The sequence below is a fragment of the Cervus canadensis genome, chromosome 4, assembly GCF_019320065.1.
Source record: "Cervus canadensis isolate Bull #8, Minnesota chromosome 4, ASM1932006v1, whole genome shotgun sequence".
NCBI classification, from domain to species: Eukaryota; Metazoa; Chordata; class Mammalia; order Artiodactyla; family Cervidae; genus Cervus; species Cervus canadensis.
In genome coordinates, this window is record NC_057389.1 from 90,845,346 (window position 1) to 90,869,906 (window position 24,561).

General features: G+C 42.8%; 1 protein-coding gene across 4 annotated transcripts in view; it reads left to right on the forward strand.

Annotated features, from left to right (window-relative positions):
- Positions 1-24,561, forward strand: part of INSR (insulin receptor) — a 141,273-nt gene that overhangs the window by 18,324 nt on the left and 98,388 nt on the right. For all 4 annotated transcript variants that reach the window (XM_043466510.1, XM_043466512.1, XM_043466509.1 and 1 more), the window contains exon 2: positions 287-838. In XM_043466510.1, coding sequence (XP_043322445.1) covers positions 287-838 — 552 coding nt within the window. The remainder of the gene's footprint in view (positions 1-286; positions 839-24,561) is intronic.

Genomic DNA, 24,561 nt, shown 5'->3' on the forward strand with positions numbered 1-24,561 from the left:
GAGAGTAATTACTTAGGCATGGACACTTCACAGAGAAACCCACTGATGGGGGCTGGCTATAGAAACCATGGGGTTCAGTGCAGAATGAAATCTTGGGACCCCCTCACCCAAAAATGCTTAAGGATTTCAAGATGGATGAAAGAACATTAAGCCCAGGGCAAGGCCCTTCTGAGCAGGCGTAGGACCCAGGTCACGTGGCCACGTGGCTGCCCTGCCACTCATTCTTATAAACCATCCATGGGGTGTTTGCTCACCTGTCTTGCTCTCTGCTTGTTTGCACTTCCAGTGTGCCCCGGTATGGATATCCGGAATAATCTCACCCGGCTGCATGAGCTGGCCAACTGCTCGGTCATTGAAGGACATTTGCAGATTCTGTTGATGTTCAAAACAAGACCTGAGGACTTCCGAGACCTCAGTTTCCCCAAACTCATCATGATCACTGATTACTTGCTGCTCTTCCGGGTCTATGGACTGGAGAGCCTGAAGGACTTGTTCCCCAACCTCACGGTCATCCGAGGCTCGCGCCTCTTCTTTAACTATGCATTGGTCATCTTTGAGATGGTTCATCTGAAGGAGCTTGGCCTCTACAACCTGATGAACATCACCCGGGGTTCCGTCCGCATCGAGAAGAACAATGAACTCTGCTACCTGGCCACCATTGACTGGTCTCGCATCCTGGATTCCGTGGAGGATAATTACATTGTGCTGAACAAAGATGACAATGAGGAGTGTGGGGACATTTGTCCAGGCACCGCCAAGGGCAAGACCAACTGCCCTGCCACTGTCATCAACGGGCAATTTGTGGAGCGGTGCTGGACACACAGCCACTGCCAGAAAGGTATGTCAGAGTTCTCTGGATTCTAAACCATTTCTTGTGACTTGATTCATTAAAAAGATGCTGGAAATGTTCACTAGCTCAAGTGGTGACAAATCTTGTTTTGCAAAGGCTCAGATAATAAATAAACTTTAAACTTTGCAGTCTATACAGTCTGTATTGCAACTACTCAACCCTGCTATTGGACTGGGGAAGCAGCCACCTAGCAACAATGGGCAATAAATATACGGGCATGGCTGTGTTTCAATAAAACTTTATTTACAAAACCAAGTGGTGGGCCTGATTTTGCCAACACCTGAGCTAGCTGGTTGAATGTTCCTCTTGCTTGACAGAGCAGATGAGTATGGATTTTGCTGTTGAAGAAAGGAAATATATTTCTTGTCTGATTTAAGATTGCTCATGGTATGCATTTGGAAAAAGGAATGTTTAAAGGATAAAAACAAAGCAGCCATCCTTATTCCATGATTACTGGGGGTATTTCCCGTTAGTGGCTCTGTTGTGTCTGGATTTAGTTAACTTTCCCTGTCACTGGGTATTTAAATTATTTCTAGTTTTCACAAAGAGGGTTGAACATTTTGGTGTGGAAGCTTTATTGAGCATTTTTTTTCCCCCTTCAGGTTTTGGTTTTCCAGAAGTGAAATTTCTGGGTCAAAGTTTCTTGATATTGATTGCCAAATGGCTTTCCGGAAATGTTGTACCAATGGGCACTCCTCCTAGTGCTGGCTGAGAGGGAACACCTTGGCCAGCTTGGAGTGTTGTTTGAAAAATCTTTCATAATTTACTGGAGGGAGGAGCTGGTGTGTTGTCATTGTTTCTATTTGCATTTCTTTGATTGCTATCAGGGTTGAGCCTTTTAAAACATGTTTATTTATCATTTAGGTTTTCTCTTCCTGTTCATATCCTTTGTCCATTTGTCTTTCAGTGCCTTAGTGGTTTTTGAAATATTAATCTGCGTGTGGTTTTCATAGCAAAGACTGTTAACTCTTTGCCAATTACATTTTCAGATGTTTTTGTTCAGTGATGAAAATACTCTGGCTGTCCGTTGCCAGAGAAGCTTAAAATGTTTATGGAGTTCAGACCTGAGTTTTTGCATGCATCTCATATTATTTTATGCTTAGAAAGTCCCTTTCTATCCATAAAATGAAAGTGTTTTTCCTCCAAGTTTTCTCTTAACTTTAATTATTATCATTAAAAAATTTGTCAAGGGTATCCATTTTCCCCCAAATAATTAGTTGGGGGCTCAAGGCCATTTATTGCAGAAATTTACCCCTTCATCATTGATTTGGGGGTCTGTTTCTGAGTTTCTATAAGTATGTCTGCCTTTCCACGTGCTGAAGTTATTACCGTTCTAATCCATGTAGTTTTATAATGTTTTGATATCCAAGAAAGCTAGTTCTCAACACAAACTTGTTAATTGTTTATTGTTTTATTGACTCTTTCACATGCTGTGAAATTCCCTGGGAGGAATTAGCAAATGTGAGATGGAGACAGGAGAAAGTGAGTGGGTGGCTTAATGATTTTATCACAAAAGATAAGGGAAGGGAGAAAGGGTTTTCTCACCTGAGCCCAAAGCTATGGAGAAGCCACACAGCTATAGAGAAGTCAGTCCTGAGTAGAATCCATAGACTCAGTAGGGAGGGGTCCTTCAAGTTCCAGGAAGGAGTCATCATGGATGGAGATGTTGAATGTGAGAAAACAGGAGGTAAGAGAGAAGATACCTCTTTTTTGAGAGTTTGGCCAGTGAGGGGAGGGAGAATCTGGTGGTTTGTGGATGGAGGAGGGAACAATGGTTATTATGTCGTGGAAGAATCTTGAGAACGTCGGTAGGTAGGGACACAGAGAAGCCAAGCTGTGATCAAGAAGAAGGATCAAACCTGGGGCAAAGTCTTGGCGGAAATAGAGGACCACCCATGGGTTTGGAACTTCAGAGAAGAACGGGGAGATTTCTGAGGTGGTGGTGGGGTTGAATAATCTGGGTGGGAGTGAATATCCTGATGAATTTGGAGGTAAGGGGGTTACCTTCTTTGGTGGTGAGGAGAGGAGAGGCCGTGTAGGCCCTACCATGTTACAAGGACACACAGCTGCAACGGGAATTCTGTTATCCTTGTTTTAGAGACCAGAGAGGTTTTTAACCTGCCTAAGGTCACACAGCTAATAAAAGATGGCTGGAGTTTGCACCACATCTGAGATACAAAAATAGCACCTCTGTGTGTGTCTTTTGGGGGCAGGGGTGCCTGCTCTGTTTAGAGGTGGGGAGCTTACTAGTAGCTGGGGCATTGGGGGAAAACAGTGAACACTTTTATCCCAATGCTCCGTTCTCCAAAATCAGTTTCTTATTTTTGCTCCATACTCACACGTCTTGAGATATAATTTAAGACATTCCTCTGTGGATTTATTTCTGTACCCATTTTAGTCAAAATATCCAGGATGGTATTATCTGCAAAAATGTCCGTGATGTTTTGAGTAGGTTTTGTTTTTAATCTTGTGCTTTGGAGAACAAGGCTTGTTTTTCTACCCTGGGGGTTTCAGCACCAGAGAAGGCGTGGCTTTGCGTATAAGGTTGCAGCTGAGAAGCTGAGCCCTGTGCCAGGTACTGGTTCCTGGCATATGGAAGCAGTGTTTGCTTCTGGTTCGTAACCCTTTGGTGGCGTCCTCTGTTAGTCACTAAGTTGTGTCTGACTCTTTGCAGCCTCATGGGCTGCAGCATGCCAGGCTTCCCTGTCCTCCACTATCTCCCAGAGTGTGCTCAAATTCAGTTAGTGATGCCATCCAACCATCTCATCCTCTGTCACCCCTTTCTCCTGCCCTCAATCTTTCCCAGCATCAGGGTCTTTTCCAATGAGTCAGCTCTTCGCATCAGGTGGCCAAAGTATTGGAGCTTCAGCTTCAGCGTCAGTCCTTCCAATGAATATTCAGGGTTGATTTCCATTAGGATTGACTGGTTTGATCTCCTTGCTGTCCAAGGAACTCTGAAGAGTCTTCTCCAGCACCACAGTCTGAAAGCATCAATTCTTATGGTACCAAGGAAGGCACTGTCCTGTCCTGGTCACAGATGACAAGAAATGACCGTTTTTTTGAAGCTACACTCTTGTCTATCCAGTACAAGTCAGCTCTGGCTTTTTGCCCCTTCAATTTCTTTGATTGTGATAAAATATATATAACATAAAGTTTACCCTCTTAACTGTTTAAAATGCACAGCTCGGTGACACTAAGTACAGTCAATTGTTGTGCAACCACCCCCACCATCCATCTCCAGAACTTTTTCATCTTGCCAAGCTGCAACGCTGTCCCCATTAAACACTCATTCCCCATCCCCTCCCCCAGCACCCTGCCCCTACCATCTACTTTCTGTCTCTATGGATTTGACTTCTTTAGGGATCTCATAGAAGTGGAATCATACAGTATTTGTCTTTTTTTTTTCACTTGTATTTTTATGTCTGACTTACTTCATTGAATATAATGTTCTTGAGGTCATCCATGTTGTAGCAGGTGTCAAAATTTCCTTATTTTTTAGGGCTAAATAATATGCCATTGTATGAATAGACCACATTTTGTTTATCCATTCATCAATGGACATATGGGTCATTTCCACCTTTTGGCTATTGTGAACAATGCTGCTATGAACATGGGCATACCTCTCTGGCTTTTAAAATGTTTATGTTACTTTGTTGCTGTGGCTTTAGAAGGCTTACCCAACACTGTGTGGGATTTTCCAAGGTGAAACAGACTGAAAGGAATCTTTAGAAGATACTCTTCCCACCCTGTCTTAGGCAACAGATACAAACCTTTGAAAAGTACCATCAAGTCCTCAATTTCCCTCCAGTCCTCTCCAACACCTCGTTGAGCCTTTTTCTTGCATGATTTCCAGGTTCTGGAAATCTCCAAGGTCTGTCAGCAGACCAGAAGTCTAGAGAAAAGGACAGATTGCATCCTTTTCAGAGAGTCCTCCATAAAGATCATTATTCCAGATCAGATGTATAATTCAAAAACAAAGAGTTTAAGATTTTGTTTTCTTCTAGGGATCTGGAGTGTAGATATTCTGTGTTGCAATAATGACCCACCCATATGCGTGGACAATCAATTAAGCAGAGTGAATCATTATTTGTTCTTCTTTTTAACATTAATTCACATCCATAATTATTAGAAAACAGGATATTAAGAGTGTTAGGATGATTGCATCTGTGAAAGCTAGAAAGAACCAGAAACTTTCAGGGACAGGAATAATGTATACTTTTGGGTAGCAAATTAACCTATCTCAAAATAAGACCTAAAGAGGGGGACATCTTTTGATGGAGTTTTGAAATATCATAGGTACCACACTGATGAAAAGAAAATCCCTGGAAAATCATATTTGCACTTTATGAAGAATGGATAGCTAATTTCATAATGATTTTATGTATATATTCAAGTAGAACTAGGGAAAAAAACCCAAGAATTTGTAAAATACATTTTTAACTCTAAAGAAAAAAGACAGATCAGACCAGACAGACAGACTGTTGGGATGAAGGTGTTGGGTTGTCCTCTGGACCCAGTTCAAACATTCTCTACAATGTCTCCTTTTCTACCTGATCCCTAAACAATGATGGTTTGGGCAAAGAGAGAAAATAAGGTTCTCAATGGTTAAAGTAAATTAAAAGGATAATCACTCTGGCGTGTGTCTTGAGCTGCTTCCTCTCCATCACTCTGTCTACCTATTTGGGGTGGAGATGCCAACGGAGGTCAAATACAAGGAACTCTGAATGAGCAGAGTGGAGATGGAGTCTGTGTAAGCTGGGTCACAAGATGTGTTTATTGAGAACCTACTGTGTGCCAGGTCTTGTGGTCCTTGGGGCCACAGAAGTGACCAGCCCCTGTCTCCTTGGAGAGGAACTTCTGGTAGCAAATGCAGACATTGAACATGTGACTGAATGCACTTGTGGGATGAGTGACAAGAGGGAGGATCTGTGGGTGAAAGCACGGGGTGACGCTCTAGTCTTCCGGATCAGAAAATCTCTCCCTGCCCTCTACATGGATGGGTCATTAAGACCCTGAAAGTCAGACTCCCCTGGTGATCTAGTGGTCAAGAATCTGCCTGCTAATGCAGGAGACCATGGGTTCAATCCCTGGTCCAGGAAGATCCCACATGGCGAGGAGCAGCTAAGCCTGTGCACCACAATGCTGAACCCTTGCTCTAGAGCCTGTGCCCTGCAACAAAAGAAGCCACTGCAGCGAGAAGCCCGTGAGGCGCAACTAGAGAAAGCCCGCACAGAGCAATGAAGACTCAGTGCAGCCAAAAATAAATAAATTAAAAAAAATTTTTTTTAAAAGGAAATGGTTACCGCCTAGAAGATGAATAAAAACAGTTAAAAAAAAAAAGACCTCAAAGATTGGCCTTGCTGGACCCATTTTCAAGCAGTTACAGGAATTGTTCGGAGTCCTGTCCCGCAGTTCATGGTGCATGAGCTGGACTAAACCTGTGCTTCCCCATCTGAAGCGTTCGAATAATTGTGGCACCTGCTTGTCAGGGTTGCAGTTTGGGGGATAAATGAAATGATACCTAGGGGTACACTTATCCCAGCACTTGGCACTTGGTGAATGTTCTGGAAGCTTCTCCTAGGTGCCATGAGTTCACCAGCCTCTCTGGGCAGACCAGCTCCTGGGTGAGTGTCTGCCAAAGCTTGGCTCCATTTCTGATTTTGGTCTTGGGGCAGGCAGACGAAAACCCACCATGAGAACTGGGTGCTTGGACGTACAGCCCCAGAGGGAAAATAATTTTCTTCACTTGGCGCCTCTGCTTTGGGCTTTTGGGGAGATCAGAAACCACAGGACTTGCTTGACCAGCTGCTCTAGCCAAACCCACTGGTATTTTTTTTCCCCTGGGAGGCCACCCCAACCACTTCTGCCAGTCAGAGGAGAGGGTGAGTCTGGGGCATGCTGGGTACCAGGAAGCTGGCTGGTGCCATAGGGACATCTGTAAGAAAGCAGGAAGGAGCAGGAGGCAGAGGGAGGTGAGTCTCTCCCTGAGTTTGCATTTCCATCTGTTTCGGAGGGCTTCCCAGGTGGCACTAGTGGTAAAGAACCCACGTGCTAATGCAGGAGATGCAAGAGATGCAGGTTCCATCCCTGGGTTGGGAAGATCCCTTGGAGGAGGGTGTGGCAGCCCACTCCAGTATTCTTGCCTGGAGAATCCCATGGACAGAGGAGCCTGGCAGGCTACAGTCCGTGGGGTCACACAGAGTTGGACATGACTGAAGTGACATAGGCATGCTGTGTTTCAGATTCTCTGAAGGTTAAGGTGCTCTGTTGATGTTAAGCACGACATTTTTAAATGCACACAGTCACTCTTGAAGGGTTTGCTTTGAGGCAGAGGTCTGAACTTCTTCCATTTTTTAACTTTGCCTCTGCTATTGTAATAAACAGAGCCTTCTTAGTGAATTATTTTGTGCCAGACACTAAGTTGCTTTGCTTACGATACGGCAGCAAGCTCTTCCAATGGTTTCTCCTTACAGATGAGGTCCTGGGAGCCCCAGGAGGTGAAGCCACTTGTCCAGGGTCACATCATTCATAAGTAGTAGAGATGGGCTTTGATCCCCAAACCCAGGTATTCTGGCTCTGAATCTGAGCTCTTAACCACTGGGCTTACCTGTGCTCATTGTGGAAAGTTGGGGGAACTACAGAGAACAAAGAAATCTGGGGTGGGGAGACGTCCTAGAATTGGCCCTGCCAACATTCTGGCTGCCTTTTCCTATCACCCTTCCTATCTCATCATTTTTTCAAATTAGTTTTTAATGGAGCATAGTTGATTCACAATGTTCTATTGGTTTCTGCTGTATAACAGAGTGAATCAGTTATATATATATTCATTGTTTTATAGGTTCTAGTCCCCTGTAGGTCATTACAGAGTATTGATTAGAATTCTTTGTGCTAAACAGTAGGTTCTTTTTCGTTATCTATTTTTTGTATAATAATGTGTATATGTTAATCCCAGCCTCCCAAATTACCCCTCCCCGGCTTTCCCCTTTGGTAATCATCGGTTTGTTTTCTCTATCTGTGACTCTTTCTGTTTTGTCAATAGATTCATTTGTACCTTTTTTTTTTTAGATTCCACATATAAGCAATATCATATAACATTTGTCTGACATTTCACTCAGTGTGATAATCTCTAGGTCCATCCATGTTGCTGTGAATGGTATTATTACATTCTTTTTTATGGCTGAGTAATATTCCATTGTAGATAAGTCACCACATTATTTATCCATTTCTTGTTGATTGACATTTAGATTGCTTCCATGTCTTGGCTACTGTAAGTAGTGCTGCTGTGAACTTTTGGGGACATGTATCTTTTCGAATTATGATTTTCTCTGAATATATGCCCAGGAGTGGAATTGCTAGATCATATGGTAGCTCTGTTTTTAGTATTTAAAGAAATCTTCATACTGTTCTCCGTTGTGCATGCCCGTGTCAGTTGCTTTAGTCATGTCCGACTCTTTGTGACCCTATGAACTGTAGCATGCCAGGCTCCTCGTCTATGTCATTATCCAAGGAAGAATACTGGAATGGGAAGCTATTCCCTTCTCCAGGAGATCTTCCCGACCCAGGGATTGAACCCCGCTCTCCAGCATTGCAGATTCTTTACCATCTGAGCCACCAGGGCCTGTAGTGGCTGCCAATTTACATTCCCACCAACAGTATAGGAAAGTTCCCTTTTCTCCATGCCTTCCCTGGCATTTCTTGGTTTGTAGAGTTTTTGATGATGGCCATTCTGACCAATATGAGGTAGTACCTCGTTGTAGTTTTGATTTGCATTTCTGTTGAACATCTTTTCATGTGCCTCTTGGCCATTTGTATGTCTTCTTTCATCCCATCTTAAGTTAGCTATCTCCTCCATCACACTGAGTTCTCCTGAATACAGGGACCATGGCATTTATAGTTGTGTCCTCAGGCCCCGTCACGAAGATAAACAATGACATCTTTGACCACTTATTACTAGCTAATGCTTATTGAGCGCTTACAATGCACTAAGCTCTGTGCTAAGAATTTGACAAGCTCTGACTCATGGAATCCTTATGGTAGCCTATGAGAAGATGTTATTCCCATTTTGCAGAAAGGGAGACTCAGGCTTGGATAGTAATTCAGAAACTTATTCTAGGAGACTTGGCTGGGAAATGGTTTGATCTCAGACTTGTCTAAAACCATTGACTGATCAGCAAACTATAACTCATGGGCCAATTCAGTCCTCTAGCATTTTTGTGTGGCCCATGAGCTAAGAATGTTTTTTTCTACTTTAAAAAGATTGAAGATACAGACATAGAAAACAGACTTGTGGTTGCCAAGGCCGGGTGAGGGAGGGATCGATTGGGAGTTTGGGATTAGCAGATGCAAACTCATATATAGGACGGATAAATAACAGGGTCCTATTGCACAGCACAGGGAACCATATTAGAAATATCCTGTGATAAACCATAAAGGAAAAGAATATAAAAAAGAATGTATATGTAAACAGTTTGCTGTGCTGCAGAAACTAACACAGCATTGTAAATCAACTATACTTCAATAAAATAAATTTAAAAAATACAAAGATTGAGGGGAAAATCTAAAGAGTAGTATTTTATGAGAGGTGAAAATTATCTGCAATTAACATTTTGGTGTCCCTAAATCGAGTTTCATTGGAATACAGTCATGCTTGGTCGTTTATTCATTTATGTCTTGCCTGTGGCAGTTGTATGGACCAAAATTGTATGGCTCTTTAAAGAAAAAAAAAAAATGTACCATCATCTGTTCTTGGCTGTGCCTCTTATAAAAATGAGGAGGACTTTTGAAGGTAGATGCTTGTTTTCAGTGGAAGTTGGGACATCTTAGCATCAGGTCAAAGCAGTCCCTCTGTTCCTTGCTGGCACTGACGTGAGGGAGCTGGAAAGAATGGAATATCATCCTTGCCCCTCAGGAGCTCTCAGTGTGGCTGGGGAATTAAAAGGCAGGAGCCAATTAACCATTCAAGGCAGCCCAGTGAGCAGGAGATGTCACAAGGCAAAAGAGACCCCCCCCTTCCCCCGCTAAGTGAGTCATCAGACCAGTGATTCTAGACATGTTTGGTGCCGGGGCACCTGAAATCATGATGTTCTCTAGATAACACTTCAGAATGTTGATAAATTAAATTCCTTTGTGGCTATGCCATTGCAGTCCATGCAGAAAACAGAAAAGTCTAATGTGTACAGGATCTCGAATAATAATAATAATTAGAAAAAAGGCAACAGATTATGTAGTACAGAGGCCCATTTGAGTGTTTCATTTGTATTCTTTTTTGTTTTAAAATCTAGAAGAGAATTAAAAGCACTATACTGAAAAAGTTTTGTGGTCTTCATAATTTCTTGATCACTGATATGATTAGAATTTTTAAAGTAAACTGTTAATTTTGGAAATGATTGGGTTTTGTATAACAGGAGAGAACAAATAACCTAGAGAGTATGGACTCCCCTGGTGGTCCAGTGGTTAAGAAGCCAGCTGCCAATGCAGGGGACATGGGTTTGATTCCTGGTCCGGGAAGATTCCACATGCAACTAAGTCTGAGTGCCACAACTACAGAAGCCCCCATACCCTAGAGCCCATGCTCTGCAACAAGAAAAGCCACTTCAGTGAGAAGTCTGCACACCGCAACAAAGAGTAGCCACCACTTGCCATATCTAGAGAAAGCCCATGTGCAGCAACAAAGACCCAGTGAAGCCAAAGATAAAATACATAGGTAAATAACATTGCATATATATATATAGTTCTAGAGAGTAGAACTTCCTTCCCCAGTATTGATGATAACTTGCCATGGCATCCATAGAAGGAGAGAGATTATCTCAGGCTGGAGTGGTTGAAAAGGTGTAATTTGGTTTGTGTGGCAAATGATGCTTGGAGGATAAGAGGGAAGGGTGTTCCAGATGGATGGAAAGGCAGTGACAAAAGCACAGAGGTCTTCAGGGCGAGAGTAAGAAGGCTGCTTCTACTGTGAAGAGAGGCTTGTGCAATCATGTGCTCTGAGTGCTAGAAGTTTTCCTGCAGGTATGGTGGAGAGATCACAGAGGTTACACTTGGGGCTACAATCAGGATGGGTTGTTTTCCACTGATATTGAGTAGATAGCTGTGCTGAGCTAGGCTTGCTACTGGGACCACACAGTCCTTGCTGAGTCTGGGAGAAAGTCGAATAAATAGCAATAAGGAGATAAGCTAGGTAGGCAGAAAGTGTTTCAGTAGGCTTGAGGCACTGAAGAAAGGTAGACCAGTTGACCGCATAGTCACCTGGCATCTCAGGGACAGTATAGTTTGAAAATTTTTTAATGAAGATATAGGCCTACAGTTTTCACAAGTTCTTGCCTTCCTGGGTGGGGCGGGGGGGGGGGCGGTGCTTAGGGATACTCATTCAACTACCTTTTAACTTAGAGAAATAAATTGACCCAGTCCTTTAGGAAAAGGTGGGGTAGAGTTAAATACATAATTATGGAAAGGTGGCTGACTGGTAATGTGGTAACTGGTCTGATGAGTTTTTCTTTTTCTCCCACCTCCTTGATGAAATTTGTTGACCAGTTATTTCCCATCCCGTCACCGTACCCTTTTTCAGAATTAAAATCTCTTCTTTGTAGCTGAACACCTGAAATGCCCCACGGCTGTCCTGGGGACCTTAGCTCTGGTCAGGCTGGGAGCCCAGGTCAGTACTGTGGTCAGTACTTCTCTCTCTACACACTTGTGCCTCATAGAATGTTCCCTTTCCCAGTAAAAGAGAACTGATGTGGGTGGTGGGGTTTCAAAATTGTGTCCGTTGTCTCCTCTTCCTTCTTCCTCTCTCTCCTCTGCCTCTCCTCCCTATTCTCCCCCTTAACCTCAGCTCTCCCTTCTCTTTATCTACCCCTGACCCAGTCCCCCACCTCCCCTTCTCCCTCTTCCTCTCTTTGTCTTGGGCTTAGAGTATTTGCTTGGAGTAGGAAATGGTAACCCACTCCAGTATTCTTGCCTGGAAAATCCCATGGATAGAGGAGTCTGGCGGGCTACAGTCTACAGGGTCACAAAAGGTTGGACATGACTGAGGAACTGAGCATAGAGTCTTTCGGCAGCTCAAACTAAATACCTGCCCACACTTAGAGATAAAGTCAAGAGTAGGAAACAAATGGGGCTTCCCAGCTGCCTCAGTGGTAAAGAATCTGCCTACCAATGTAGGAGGAGATGCAGGTTCAATCCCTGGGCCAGGAAGATCCCTTGGAGAAGGAAATGGCAACCCACTCCAGTGTTCTTGCCTGGGAAGTCTCAAGGACAGAGGAACCTGGCATGACACAGTTCATGGGGTCGCAAAGAGTCGGACACAACTCAGCAACTAAACAACAGCAAGGAAACAGATTAAAAAAAAGACTCGCTTTCCTTGGACTCCTGTTGTCCGTCATGGGTGGGACCATATGAGTAGCAGCAGATTGGGCTACTTTCCTTGGATTCCAGGTTTGGGAAATGGACTGAGATCGCCCAGCCCAAACTCAAGCCACAAGACATAGAAGCACAGGGTAAAGTGTGTTCATCAACTAGGCACTGTGGGGCACCTGAGAGATAGAGCCCACATTTGTTAAATGCCTGGAAGGTTTGGGGTAGAGGATCATTTGACATTTTTATTATAGAAGTTTTTTTAAAATGTATTTATCTGGCTGTGCTGGGTCCTGGTTGCAGCATTCAGGATCTTCTGTTTTCATTGTAGTGTGTGGAATATTTAGTGGCAGCATGTGAGATCTTTCAGTTGTGGTATGCAGGTGGCTCAGTGGTAAAGAATCCTTTTGCCAATGCAAGAGACTCAAGAGGTGTGGGTTTGATTGCTGGGTTGGGAAGATCCCCTGGAGCAGGAAATGGCAACTTATTCCAGTATTCTTGCCTGGAAAATCCCATGGACAGAGGAGCCCGGTGGGCTACAGTCCATGGGGTCTCAAAGAGTCAGACATGACTGAGTGACTGAGTGTGCACACAGCAACCTTATAATCCCCCCAACCCTGGCTGAGCAATAGTACTTTGCCAGCAATGCTGCCTCTTGAAGTCCTTCCATGGTCCCCACTCTAGACACAGTCCCCCTTCTCCCTCCAATCCCCAAATGGTCACTATCCTGTCTTTTCTACTAGTCACATCTTTCTTTTTGATCACTCGAATGTGAATCTCTAGACAATACAGTTTAGTCTCAACCATTAAAAAAAAAAAATGGATCTGTCTCTTTGGGTCTATAGCAGTGATTCTCAACTGCGGGTGATTTTGACCTCTAGAGGACATTCTTCAATGTCTAGAGACATTTTTGGGTGTTGCAAATTGTAGGGGGTGATACTACTGACATCGAGTAGGTGGAGGTCATGGATGCCATTCAGTACCCTACAATGCAGTTATTATTGTTGTTTGGTTGCTCAGTCATGTCCAACTCTTTGAGACCCCATGGACCGCAGTATGCCAGGCTTTTCCATCCTTCACTATCTTCTGGAATTCGCTCAAACTCATGTCCATTGAGTCAGTGATGCTATCTAACCATCTCATACTCTGCCACCCGCTTCTCGACTGAACTCCATCGCCAGACCCCTCCCCTGTCTGGAGGCCAGGCTGAAAATCCCACCCCTCTAATTATGCACTTGGTCTTCCAGTGACCAGCCCCCATCTTGAATTGTCTTTGTTGTTGTTGTTCAGTTGCTAAGTCATGTCTGACTCTTTGCAACCCCATGGACTGAAGCATGCAGGGCTTTTCCTTTGCTACCTCCTGGAGTTTGCTTAAACCCATGTCCATTGAGTCAGTGATACCATCTAAACATCTCATCCTCTGCTGCCCTCTTCTCCTCCTGCCCTCAATCTTTCCCAGAAACAGGATCTTTTCCACTGAGTCGGTTCTTTGCATCAGGTGGCCAAAGAATTGGAGCTTCAGCTTCAGCAGCAGTCCTTCAAGTGAACATTCAGGGTTGATTTCCTTTAGGATTGACTGATTTTATCTCCTTGCAGTCCAAGGGACTCTCAAGAGTCTTCAGCACCACAATTTGAAAGCATCAGTTCTTCAGCACTCAACCTTCTTTATGTTCCAACTCTCACATCCATGCATGACTACTGGAAAAACCATAGCTTTGACTACACAGACCTTTGTCATCAAAGTGAGGTCTCTGCTTTTTAATATACTGTCTAGGATTGTCATAGTTTTTCTTCCAAGGAGAAAGCATCTTTTTAAATTTGATAGCTGCAGTCACCATCTGCAGTGATTGCCACCCTACAATGCAGACAGAGCCCTTACCTCCTAGAATGATCCAGCGCCACATGTGAATAGCATTGAGTGTAAAAATCCTCATCGACAGCACCCTCCTCCATCTCTTTCTTTTTCTTCCACTCTCCCTGTTGGAGAGCCGGGCTGCTCCACCTGGGGGTATGTCCCCCCATCTGAGTGATGCTGACTGCTCTCTCATGGCACAGTTCAGCTTGGCTTTCTGTCCTCTGGTTCCAGAGTCAGGGTCAGACTCAGATTCTAGTCCCTCAGTGGACTTTATTTAACATCTGGCCCACCCCCCAGCTCCACCCTAGGACTACTTGGAACGGACCATTTTGAGAAGCAATCATTCTGGTCGCTCCTCCTCTGGAGCACGGGTATGGGTGGTGGTGGGCTCTCCGAGAATTTTTTTTTTTCTTTTTCGAAAACCTGAAAATTTTGTTATGTAGTCAAACAGTCCTCAGTGGCCTCCCATTTTTAGTTTATGATAAACAAGGCACAGGCTGAACTTTGTAACAAAACTCTATGTTCTTTAACCAAGGCAAGTTTTGCTAAGAAAATTATTTTTATAAGCAAGGAAGGTATGAAGGTTATTTGCAAAGGAATTTTACAAGGGCAAGAGAGAAAAAAAAAGCAAGAAGTTGATCTTAGGATTTGTGGTTGTACAGAAGACAACTTAGTCTGAAGACCTTGAGACACGTGTTGGAAGTAAAACAGTAGATGAATCCAAGAAAGAAAAGATGTCCCATATGGGCATGAGTTTGATGAAGAAAAAGCTGGAGAATTGTCTTAAAGAGGCCCATGTGGTTCAGATGAGGGCATAATTCTTCACAGATTTTCACAGTTATGAAAGGATGTCTTTGAGGCCCACTAGCTTGGTGCACTGCCTGACTTTATTTGAGGAGTCCTGGCCATTGGGAGTGTTTTATTTATTGGGGATTGCAGATAACAGCAATGGGCATTTGGTAGGATGAAAAATAGGACTGATGGGATAGAAAGTGAAGGACACCTTGGCATATTGACCCTGACATCTTGGGAGGAGGGATGAAGGAAGCTAACATAGACCCAGGGCATAAGAGTTACAAATTCAGAATAAAAGAAGTCAGAAGATGACATTGATTCTATCCCCTACTTGATGTAAAGTGCAAATATTGCCTACACAGAGTTTTTTTTTCCTCTAAGCTTTCCCCAACTCTGTGAAAGCTCTAGAAAGGGGTCTAGCCAACAGGAGTGGACAATGGGAATCCATTGTTCAGAATCTGTTCTTGCTAGCTGAATAAACATAGCATGGCATCAGTTTATAAACACATAGGGTAGGGGGTTCCTGGAAAAAAGAGATCCAAGGGGTGGCTTACTGGACATAAGAGAACCTATTTTTGCCTAACCCATTTTGTGATCTAAGCCTGGCTGCAATGCTTGCCCTTGAATAGGTCTCAGTAATTAAAGTTTGTTTTTTTTTTCTGACCATGAAGCTTGTAGGATCTCAGTTCCTCAACAATAGATCGAACCTAGGCCACAGCTGTGAAAGCCTGGAATCCTAACCACTAGGCCACCAGGGAACTCCCAGTAATTAGTGATGTTACAGGAGGGAATGCAGAAACAAGGGAGGCAGTCAAGAATCCACAGTGCAGCCTTGGGGCAGGGTCCTGGTTCTTCATAATATACATGCCTATTATTACCTGGAGAATCCCATGGACAGAGGAGACTGGTGGGCTATAGTACATGGGGTCACAAAGAATTGAACATGACTGAAGTGACTTAGCATGCACACATGCATTATACTGTATACATAATCATATACCTTTGAGTTCTGCAGGAACTAAAGCCCCCATCCAGGTGGAGGATAGAAGGATGATGTTGGCTCTTGCTTACCAACCCCCCACTTCAACCAACTAAAAATCTGTCTACCTTTGTCTCAATGTTTCACTGAATTCTCCTCTCTTCAAGCCCCCTCATGAATATGCATGTTGTTGTTGTTTAGTTTCTAAGTCATGTCCAGCTGTTTGCTACCCCATGGACTGTAGCCCACCAGGCTTCTATGTCTATGGAATTTCCCAGGCAAGAATACTGGAGTGGGTTGCCTTTTCCTTCTCCAGGGGATCTTCCCAGCCCAGAGATCAAACCCACCTCTCCTGCACTGGCAGGTGGATTCTTTACCACTGAGCCACCAGGGAAGCCCTTAACTTAAAACTTCCCCAATTTGGGGGAGACATTGCTTTGGGAGGGATCCCTGGTATTCTCTTTACTTGGAACAAGTAATAAATCCTTTCTTATGATCTTTGGCTTTGTTGTGTCCATTGGCTCAACACCCACCAAGATGTGAACTCAGTTTTTGGGTAACAGATTGTCTGTCTGTTTTATTTTAGAAGACATTAAAATATTTATAGAGTACTTTACTAGGTTTGGTTGTAACCTAATGCCCTCATGGTCTTTTCCCCTTAAGGTCTTATCATCTTTCGATTGCCACTTCTCCTGGTTGGGTGGGTGGGATTCAGGGAGCATAAGGATGTTGAAGGTCCCCCCTTTGATGGTGGTGTGGAACCAACTTAGTGTTCTTCTAGAGCTGTGCTGTCCAGTATGTGGCTAAGTTAAAATGAATTACAATGAAATAAAAATGAAGCATTTCTCCCTTGATTGCATCCACTATGTTTGAACAACACAAATGTAGGTCTTATCCATCACTGTCATAAGTTCTGTTGGGTAGCACTGTTCTGGAGCATTTCACTTCATGATTAAAGTTAGCTTGCCAGGCTCCTCTATCCATGGAATTCTCCAGGCAAGAATACTGGAGTGTGTTGCCATTCCCTTCTCCAGGGGATCTTCCTGACCCAGGGGTGGAACCCCGGTCTCCTGCATTGCAAGCAGATTCTTTACCATCTGAGCCACCAGGGAAGCCCAAAGTTAGCTCTGAAGTCAGGCAAACCTGGTCTTGAATTTTGAGTCTCTTGTGTGACCTTGGACTAGCTCTTCTCAGCCTCTGTTTCCTCACGTAAAATGAGGAAATGGTAAGGAACTCAGACTTAAAGTTTTTTTCTTTAATTTTTAGCTGATATCTCTTCTTTTGACCCCCCCCCAAAAAAAAATCCTATTCCTTTTCTCTACTTTGAGTTTGATTTTTTTCCCCCTTAAAGATAAGGTATAACAATGAATAGTTCCCCACCCCCACCCCCCGCCAAGCTTTGTAAGCCCTGGAATAGAGGAAGGAGTAGCTTGGGAAAGTTGAGCCTAACAAAGAGGCCATTATAGGGACTTCTAATCGAGAAGAGGAACAAGGAAGGGGTAGGTGTGTTGACCAGGGCTGAGAGTGTCATCATGTCTATGGGTGACTTCGAACGAGGAATGTGTCAGCTCCTTCTTGACCTCTCCTCTTTCTCTGGGGAACAGAGTACTTTCAAGGTAACAGGGTAGAGAGGAAGTGGACTCAGGATGAGTAAGGCAGTAAGGGAGGGAACGTCAGCCTGAGTTTGTCTTCCTGGCTCAGCATTGAGCGTCAGAGTCAACTTATGATTGCTGGTGATGGGGGTCTACTCAGACTAACTTAAACCACAAGGGGGTGGTTTACTGGGATGCTGCTGCTGCTGCCAAGTCGCTTCAGTCGTGTCCAACTCTGTGCGACCCCATAGACGGCAGCCCACCAGGCTCCCCCGTCCCTGGGATTCTCCAGGCAAGAACACTGGAGTGGGTTGCCATTTCCTTCTCCATTATTGGGATGACAGGGGATCTTCTCTTGGAACTTGTATCAGCTAGCTTTTGCTGCATAACAGACCTTCTCCGAAACATACTGACTTTGCACAACTGTCATTTTTTTAAAACTTTTTACATTGTATTGAAGTATAGTTGATTAACAAACAATGTGATAGTTTCAGGTGAACGGTGAAGAGATCCAGCCATGCATATGCGTGTATCCATTTCCCCCCAAACTTCCCTCCCATCCAGGCTGCCACATAACATTGAGCAGAGTTCCACAGCATAACTGTCGTTTACTTTGCTCATGATCCTGTGAGTTAAGTTTTCTAAGTGGGTTTTCTGGGTTGGACCACCCAAGTTGACCAAAGACACAGGCTTGGTTATCTCCAGTCTCTGGGATCAGCTGGTGGGATGACTGGTAGCTGGGTGGTCTAGCTTGGCCTCACCCGTGTGGCTGGTTTTTGGTATGGGCTGTCTGCTGGGGTGCTGGTTTTTTCTCCCTGTGGTCACTCATCTTTCATGAGCTTGGCTTGGGTTTGGATTATGTGATGGTCTCAAGTCTCCCAGAGTAACAAGACATAGTTCCCCAATGCTCAAGTGTTTTTCAAGTCTCTTTCTGCTTCCCATGTGCTAAGTCCCCATTGGTCGCACACAGCAAGTCATGGGGTTGAGAAAAGCTTGAAGGAAGAGGGTGGATATAGATGCTATGTATTGATTAGTGGAAAAGCACTTGTGGCCATTCTTTTCGCCTTCTACTACAAAATGCCTGGCTTCCCACGTGGCACCAGTGGTAAAGAGTCTACCTGCAATGCAGGAGACGCAAGAGATGAGAGTTTGATTCCTGGGTTGGGAAGATCCCCTGGAGTAGGAAATGGCAACCCACTCCTGTGTTCTTGCCTGGAAAATTCCATGGACAGAGGACTCTGGAGGGCTATAGTTCATGGGGTTGCAAAGAGTCGGACATGACTGAACACGCACACACTAAATTCAGTCAAAAACCAGGATCTGCTTCAGAGATACCAGTTCTGTTTTATTCATCTGTGTCTCTTCAGTACCATGCTGGTTTAATTATTATAGATCTAGAGTATGTTTTATTGATGGTAGATTCAGTTTTTTCCTATTATACTTTTTTAAAGTGTTTATTCTTGTCAAACTTAAGAATTTACAAATTTACCTCCTCCCATACACATGAAATCCATTGAAATTTTGATGAAAAATTCTATTAATCTGTATATTAACTTGTGGAGAAGACAATGGCAACCCACTCCAGTACTCTTGCCTGGAAAATCCCATGGACGGCAGAGCCTGGTGGGCTGCAGTCCATGGGGTCAAAACAGAGTCGGACACGACTGAATCGACTTAGCAGCAGCAGCATATTAACTTGAGTAATCAATACCTTAATATTTTCCCTTTCCATGCGGGTATGTGATCAGTTTCTCCATTTTTACAAATCTTTTCATGTTATGCTTTGAAAAATATTTATCCCATATATTTCTTGCTGTGGCGATTTTTAATTCCTATAACACAGTTTTTGTTGGTGGTAGTACTGTAAATAAGTATATTTATCCTGAATTCAGATCCTTTAGTGAAATTAATTAGTAAGTTTTAAATACTTTTATTTATTGTGTGCAATTTTATTATCTACAAATTAAAAAAATCATGTCTAAATGTTGTACCTTTCATTTCATTTAAAATCTTATTCTATTGACCAAGACTCATATTAAATATTTAATAATGGTATTATCTGACAATCGTGTTTAATAGATTTCCTAGCATAAAATCAACCTTGCTTTCCTCTGTGGTAAACCCTACCCAGTTGTGATGAATTATTCTTTTAGTATAGTGTTGAAGTTGATTTGCTTTGTTTTTATGGATCTTTGCCACCCGTGTTCAAGAGTGAAACTCTGTTATCTTTTTGGTCTGTTTTACTTTGCAATCTCTTCATCAAGTTTTGTTATCTGATATCCTAGCCACCTAAAATGAACTAGGCAAGTTTTCATTTTAAATGTTTTAGAATTACGGCATCAGAACTAACACTTCCTTGAAAATGATTATTTGTTGGAGAAATCCCATGGTGCAATAAACTATTGAGGAAGTAATTCTTTAATATCTTTAAATTTTTTATACTAGTTTGTTATAGAATGCAGTCTAGAATTTTTTTTAACCTCTGATGAGATCTTTTTGAGTCAACTTTTGTCATTTGTATTTTATTAGGAATCACTTCATTGAAATGATCAGATTTAATAGTGTGCCATTAAATAAATATCTTGTTGGCATATTCTCCTTTCCTTCTATTTAGATTTGCCACTTTTTTTTTTTAGCAAAGCAGATCTTGGATTTATGTATCAATTTTCTTTCCCCACAATTCATTAGTTATTGTTATAATATTAATCCTTTTCATTTTTAGATTATTATGAGGCATGCATTTTGCTTCTTTTTCTCCTTTTGGTGTGAAGTGTTTAGATGACTCACCAGATGCCTGTCTTTTCTTGAATAAATTGGGGAATGAATGAGTGAATAATTTAATAACACACTTTTAATAAAATTAAAGATTTTAAGGCCATGAATGCACCCCTGAGCATGGCTTTGGCTGCCCTCACAGATTTTGACTATATAACATTTTTGTTTTCTAAAGAGTTTCTGAAGACAATTTTGACTTGTTATTTTAAAAATATTTATTTGTTTATTTGGCTGCATCAGGTCTTCGTTGCATCATGTGAAATCTGTCGTGGTGCACAGGCTCTTTAGTGTGACCCGTAGGCTCAGGAGTCACAGCATATGGGCTTAGATGCTACAAGGCATATGGGATCTTGATTCCCCGACCAAGGATTGAACTTGTGTCCCCTGCATTGCAAAGCAAATCCTTAACCACTGGACCACCAGGGAAGTCCCTGATTTGTTATTTTTGATAATCATTTTCATGAGAGCTGTTTACTCTCTTTTAATCACTTTATATAAATTATCTCATTCTGTCTTCATAGCTACCCTAATAATTATCCTTGTTCTACAGCCTGGTTTAACAGCTCCAGAGCCGTAAAGTGACTTGCCCAAGGTCACACAGATAATGGGGTTGAAGTAGGGTAGGACTGGAATTTAGTTCATAGTCTTTTTTTTTCTTCCCCCTAAATCATGTGCCTTTTGGACTATGCTACACTGCCTCTCCAGTTGAGTGAGCTTTAATCACTAGTAGTTAGGGTTTAAAAAAAAAAAAATTAACTGTTCATTTTAGTGAGTTGTTTCAATCTCTAGTTGGTGGGGTTTAAAAAATTTTTTTAACTTGCTGTGACCTGTAGAGTTTCTATATTTTATATTTGCTTGTGGTTTCCCAGTAGCTGAGTGACTGTTTAATTCGGCACCTGTAAATATCATATGGAAACTGGAAGCACCAGTGAATTTAGAATCAGAGCTCAGAATCTACAGTTCTGCAGGGAAGTGTTCTGGACCCACCTGCGTGTGGAATGTGAAAGTAAAGGCTTAACTCCACTGGGAAAATATCTGCACTTCGAGAGATAGGCCTTGTTTCTGGGGAGTTCTTATTCCACGCTCCCTGTTATCCCAGCTGACTTACCTCTCAGGACAGCTGTTTTTTTTTTCCAAACACACTTTGTCTCTCCCTGCCTCCTCTTGTGCTTACGGTTCTGTGATGCTGGCTTGAAAGAGTGAGGGCTGGGCCAGGCCTGAACCTGACCTGTGGGCTGACCTGCCGCTTGGCCCTTGTTTCTATTTCTGGGTCCTGCTCTCAGCGTGAGGATGTTGAAAGGCAGTGTGACTTGCTGTGACGTAATTCAGTCAAACGTTTCGTTTAAAACGGTCTTGTGATTCATCTTTCTTTTTGTGGGACTGTATCACGTTCGAAGTATTACAGTAGGAGTTTTCATTTGAAATCTAATAGAGGCTTTAATCTGCCATCTGGAATCTGTATTCCTTACATGTTTTTATTGTTCATGACTCAGAGTGGTGTTGGGGAGGGTGGGATTGGCCATAGACTTAACATCCACCCAGAGGATCAGGTCGGTTACCCAAACCTCATGTTGTCTGTATTGGCTTCAGCCAGAAACTCAGGGTGGGTTGCTGATCATAAAGGAATCCTCCTTTGTATTTTTCTTTCTCTTTTTAGACCAAAACCTTTTTATTACCTATTATAACCTATTATTTAAAAAATGTTTTTTGAAGTATAGCTGATTTACAGTGTTGTGTTCATTTCTGTGGTATAGCAAAGTGATTCAGATACACACACACGTATATATATATATGTTCTTTTTCATATTCTTTTCCATCATGACTTATCTTATCACAGGATATTGAATATAGTTCTCTGCGCTATACAGTAGGACCTTGTTGTTTATCCATCCTATATATACTAGTTTGCATCTGCTAACCCCAAACTCCTAATCCATCCTGCCCCACCCCCCGTCCCCTTGGCAAACACAAGTCTGTTCTCTATGTCTGGGAGTCCACAAAACCTTTTTTTTAAACAGCCCCTAAGACATACAACATAAAGAAAGCTGAACGCCGAAGAATTGATGCTTTTGAACTGTGGTGCTGGAGAAGACTCTTGAGAGTCCCTTGAACAGCAAGGAGATCAAACCAATCAATCCTAAACAAAATCAATCCTAAATATTCATTGGAATATCAGTCCTTATTCATTGGATGCTGAAGGTGAAGTTCCAATCCTTTGGCCACCTGATTCAAAGAGCCGACTCATTGGAAAAGATCCTGATGCTGGGAAAGATTGAAGGCAGGAGGAGAAGGGGACGACAGAAGATGAGATGGTTGGATGGCCTCACTGACTCAATGGACATGAATTTGAGCAAACTCTGGGAGACAGTGGAGGACAGGGGAGCCTGGCGTGCTGAGTCCAATGGGGCCACAGAGAGTTGGACACGACATAGCGGCTGAACAGCAATAACAAAGACATGCAACATGCAGTGTGTTCAGTGTCGATTTTAAATCATAAATTTTGTCTCATTTAATGTAGAATTATAGACGGGTTTAAACTTTAAAACTATTAAATATTGAACACAGATGTAGTAAATAAAACTACATCTTTTTGCCCCCACATCTTTCCCCCAGATCAACAAGGTCAGACTTTCTAGTCTGGGTCATAGTGGAGGATGTGGGAAGCGTATACCATGCCTTTGACATGCATTTTTCTTTCTTTTTAAAAAAATTAACTTTTAATGGTGTGTAGTTGATTTACAATGCTGTGTTAGTTTCAAGTGTGCAGTAAAGTGGATCAGTTATACACATACATATATCTACTCTTCTCAAGATTCTTTTCTCATATGGGTCGTTACAGAGTATTGGGTGGAGTCCCCTGTGGTATGCAGCAGGTTTTTATTAATTGTCTATTTTATACATAGTAGTACGTGTATGTCAATCTGAGTCTCCCGATTTACCCCTCCTCCCAAAGGCTGTGTCTTTAAAGCTGTTCAGAAGTTTCTATCAACATGGTTGTGTCCACAAACATCAAACTGTCAAATTTAAAGATACTTTATTTACGTCTGTGTCTCCCATGCTGCCCTGCACATAGGGTGTAAAGAACAGATTTTTGGACTCAGTGGGAGGAGTGAGGGCATAACTTGAGAGAAGAGCATTGAAACATATACATTGCCATATGTAAAACAGAGAGCCAGTGTGGAATTTGATATATGAAGCAGGGCATACAAAGCCAGTGCTAAGGGGCCATTTGGAGGGATAGGGTGGGGAGGGAGGTGGGACGGGAGTTCAGGATGGAGGGGACACATGTATACTATGGCCGATTCAAACTGATGTACGGCAAAAACATCAGTTTTGCAAAGAGATTATCCTCCAATTAAAGAAATAAAAATTTTTAAAGATACTTTGTTTTAGATAAAACAACACATCAGTCTAGTTCAAGGAAACACTCTGTTGTCAGGATGAAGTTGTTGTCCATTCGCTCAGTCGTGTCTGACTCTTTGCGACCCCGTGGACTTCAGCATGCCAGGCTTCCTTTTCCTTCACTATCTCCCTGAGTTTGCTCAAACTCATGTCTGTTGAGTCAGTGATGCCATCCAGCCATCTCATCTTTTGCGTTCCTTTCTCCTCCGGCCCTCACTCTTTCCCAGCATCAAGGTCTTTTCTAATAAGTTGGCTTCATGATGAAGGAGTGACTTTAAATTTCAGCTCGTTATTAATGGAGCAACACTGTTTATCCTTTTAGAGTCTCTGCTTTCCTAACTGTAAAAGATAACTTACAATCCAAGCTTCCTCGTGGAGTTGAAAATAATGCACATAAAATATTTAGGATGTAGTAAGCAGTCATTTACAATATCGAAGTTCAGATGAAGGCTTGTGAAAGAGAAAGCAGTTGTATATCAACTGTACTTAAGAAAAATAGTTGTCTAGGGAATTCCCTGGTGGCCCAGTGTCCTCCACTTCTCCTGCTGGGGGACTTCCCTGGTAGCTTAGTTGGTAAAGAATCTGCCTGCAATGCAGGAGACCCTGATTCAATTCCTGGGTTGGGAGGATCCTCTGGAGAAGGGATAGGCTACCCACTCCTGTATTCTTGGGCTTCCCTGGTGGCTCAGCTGGTAAAGAATAAGCCTGCAATTCGGGAGACCTGGGTTCAGTCCCTGGGTTGGGAAGATCCCCTGGAGAAGGGAAAGGCTACCGACTCCAGTATTCTGGCTTGGAGAATTCCATGGACTATACAGTCCAAAGAGTCGCAAAGAGTCAGACACGACTGTAAATGCTGTGCATATCTCCTGCTGGGACATGGGTTCAATTCCTCACTGGAGAACTAGGATCCTGCATGCTGCATGGACAAAGAAAAATAGTAGTCTATATTTGTTGTGTTAAGAGC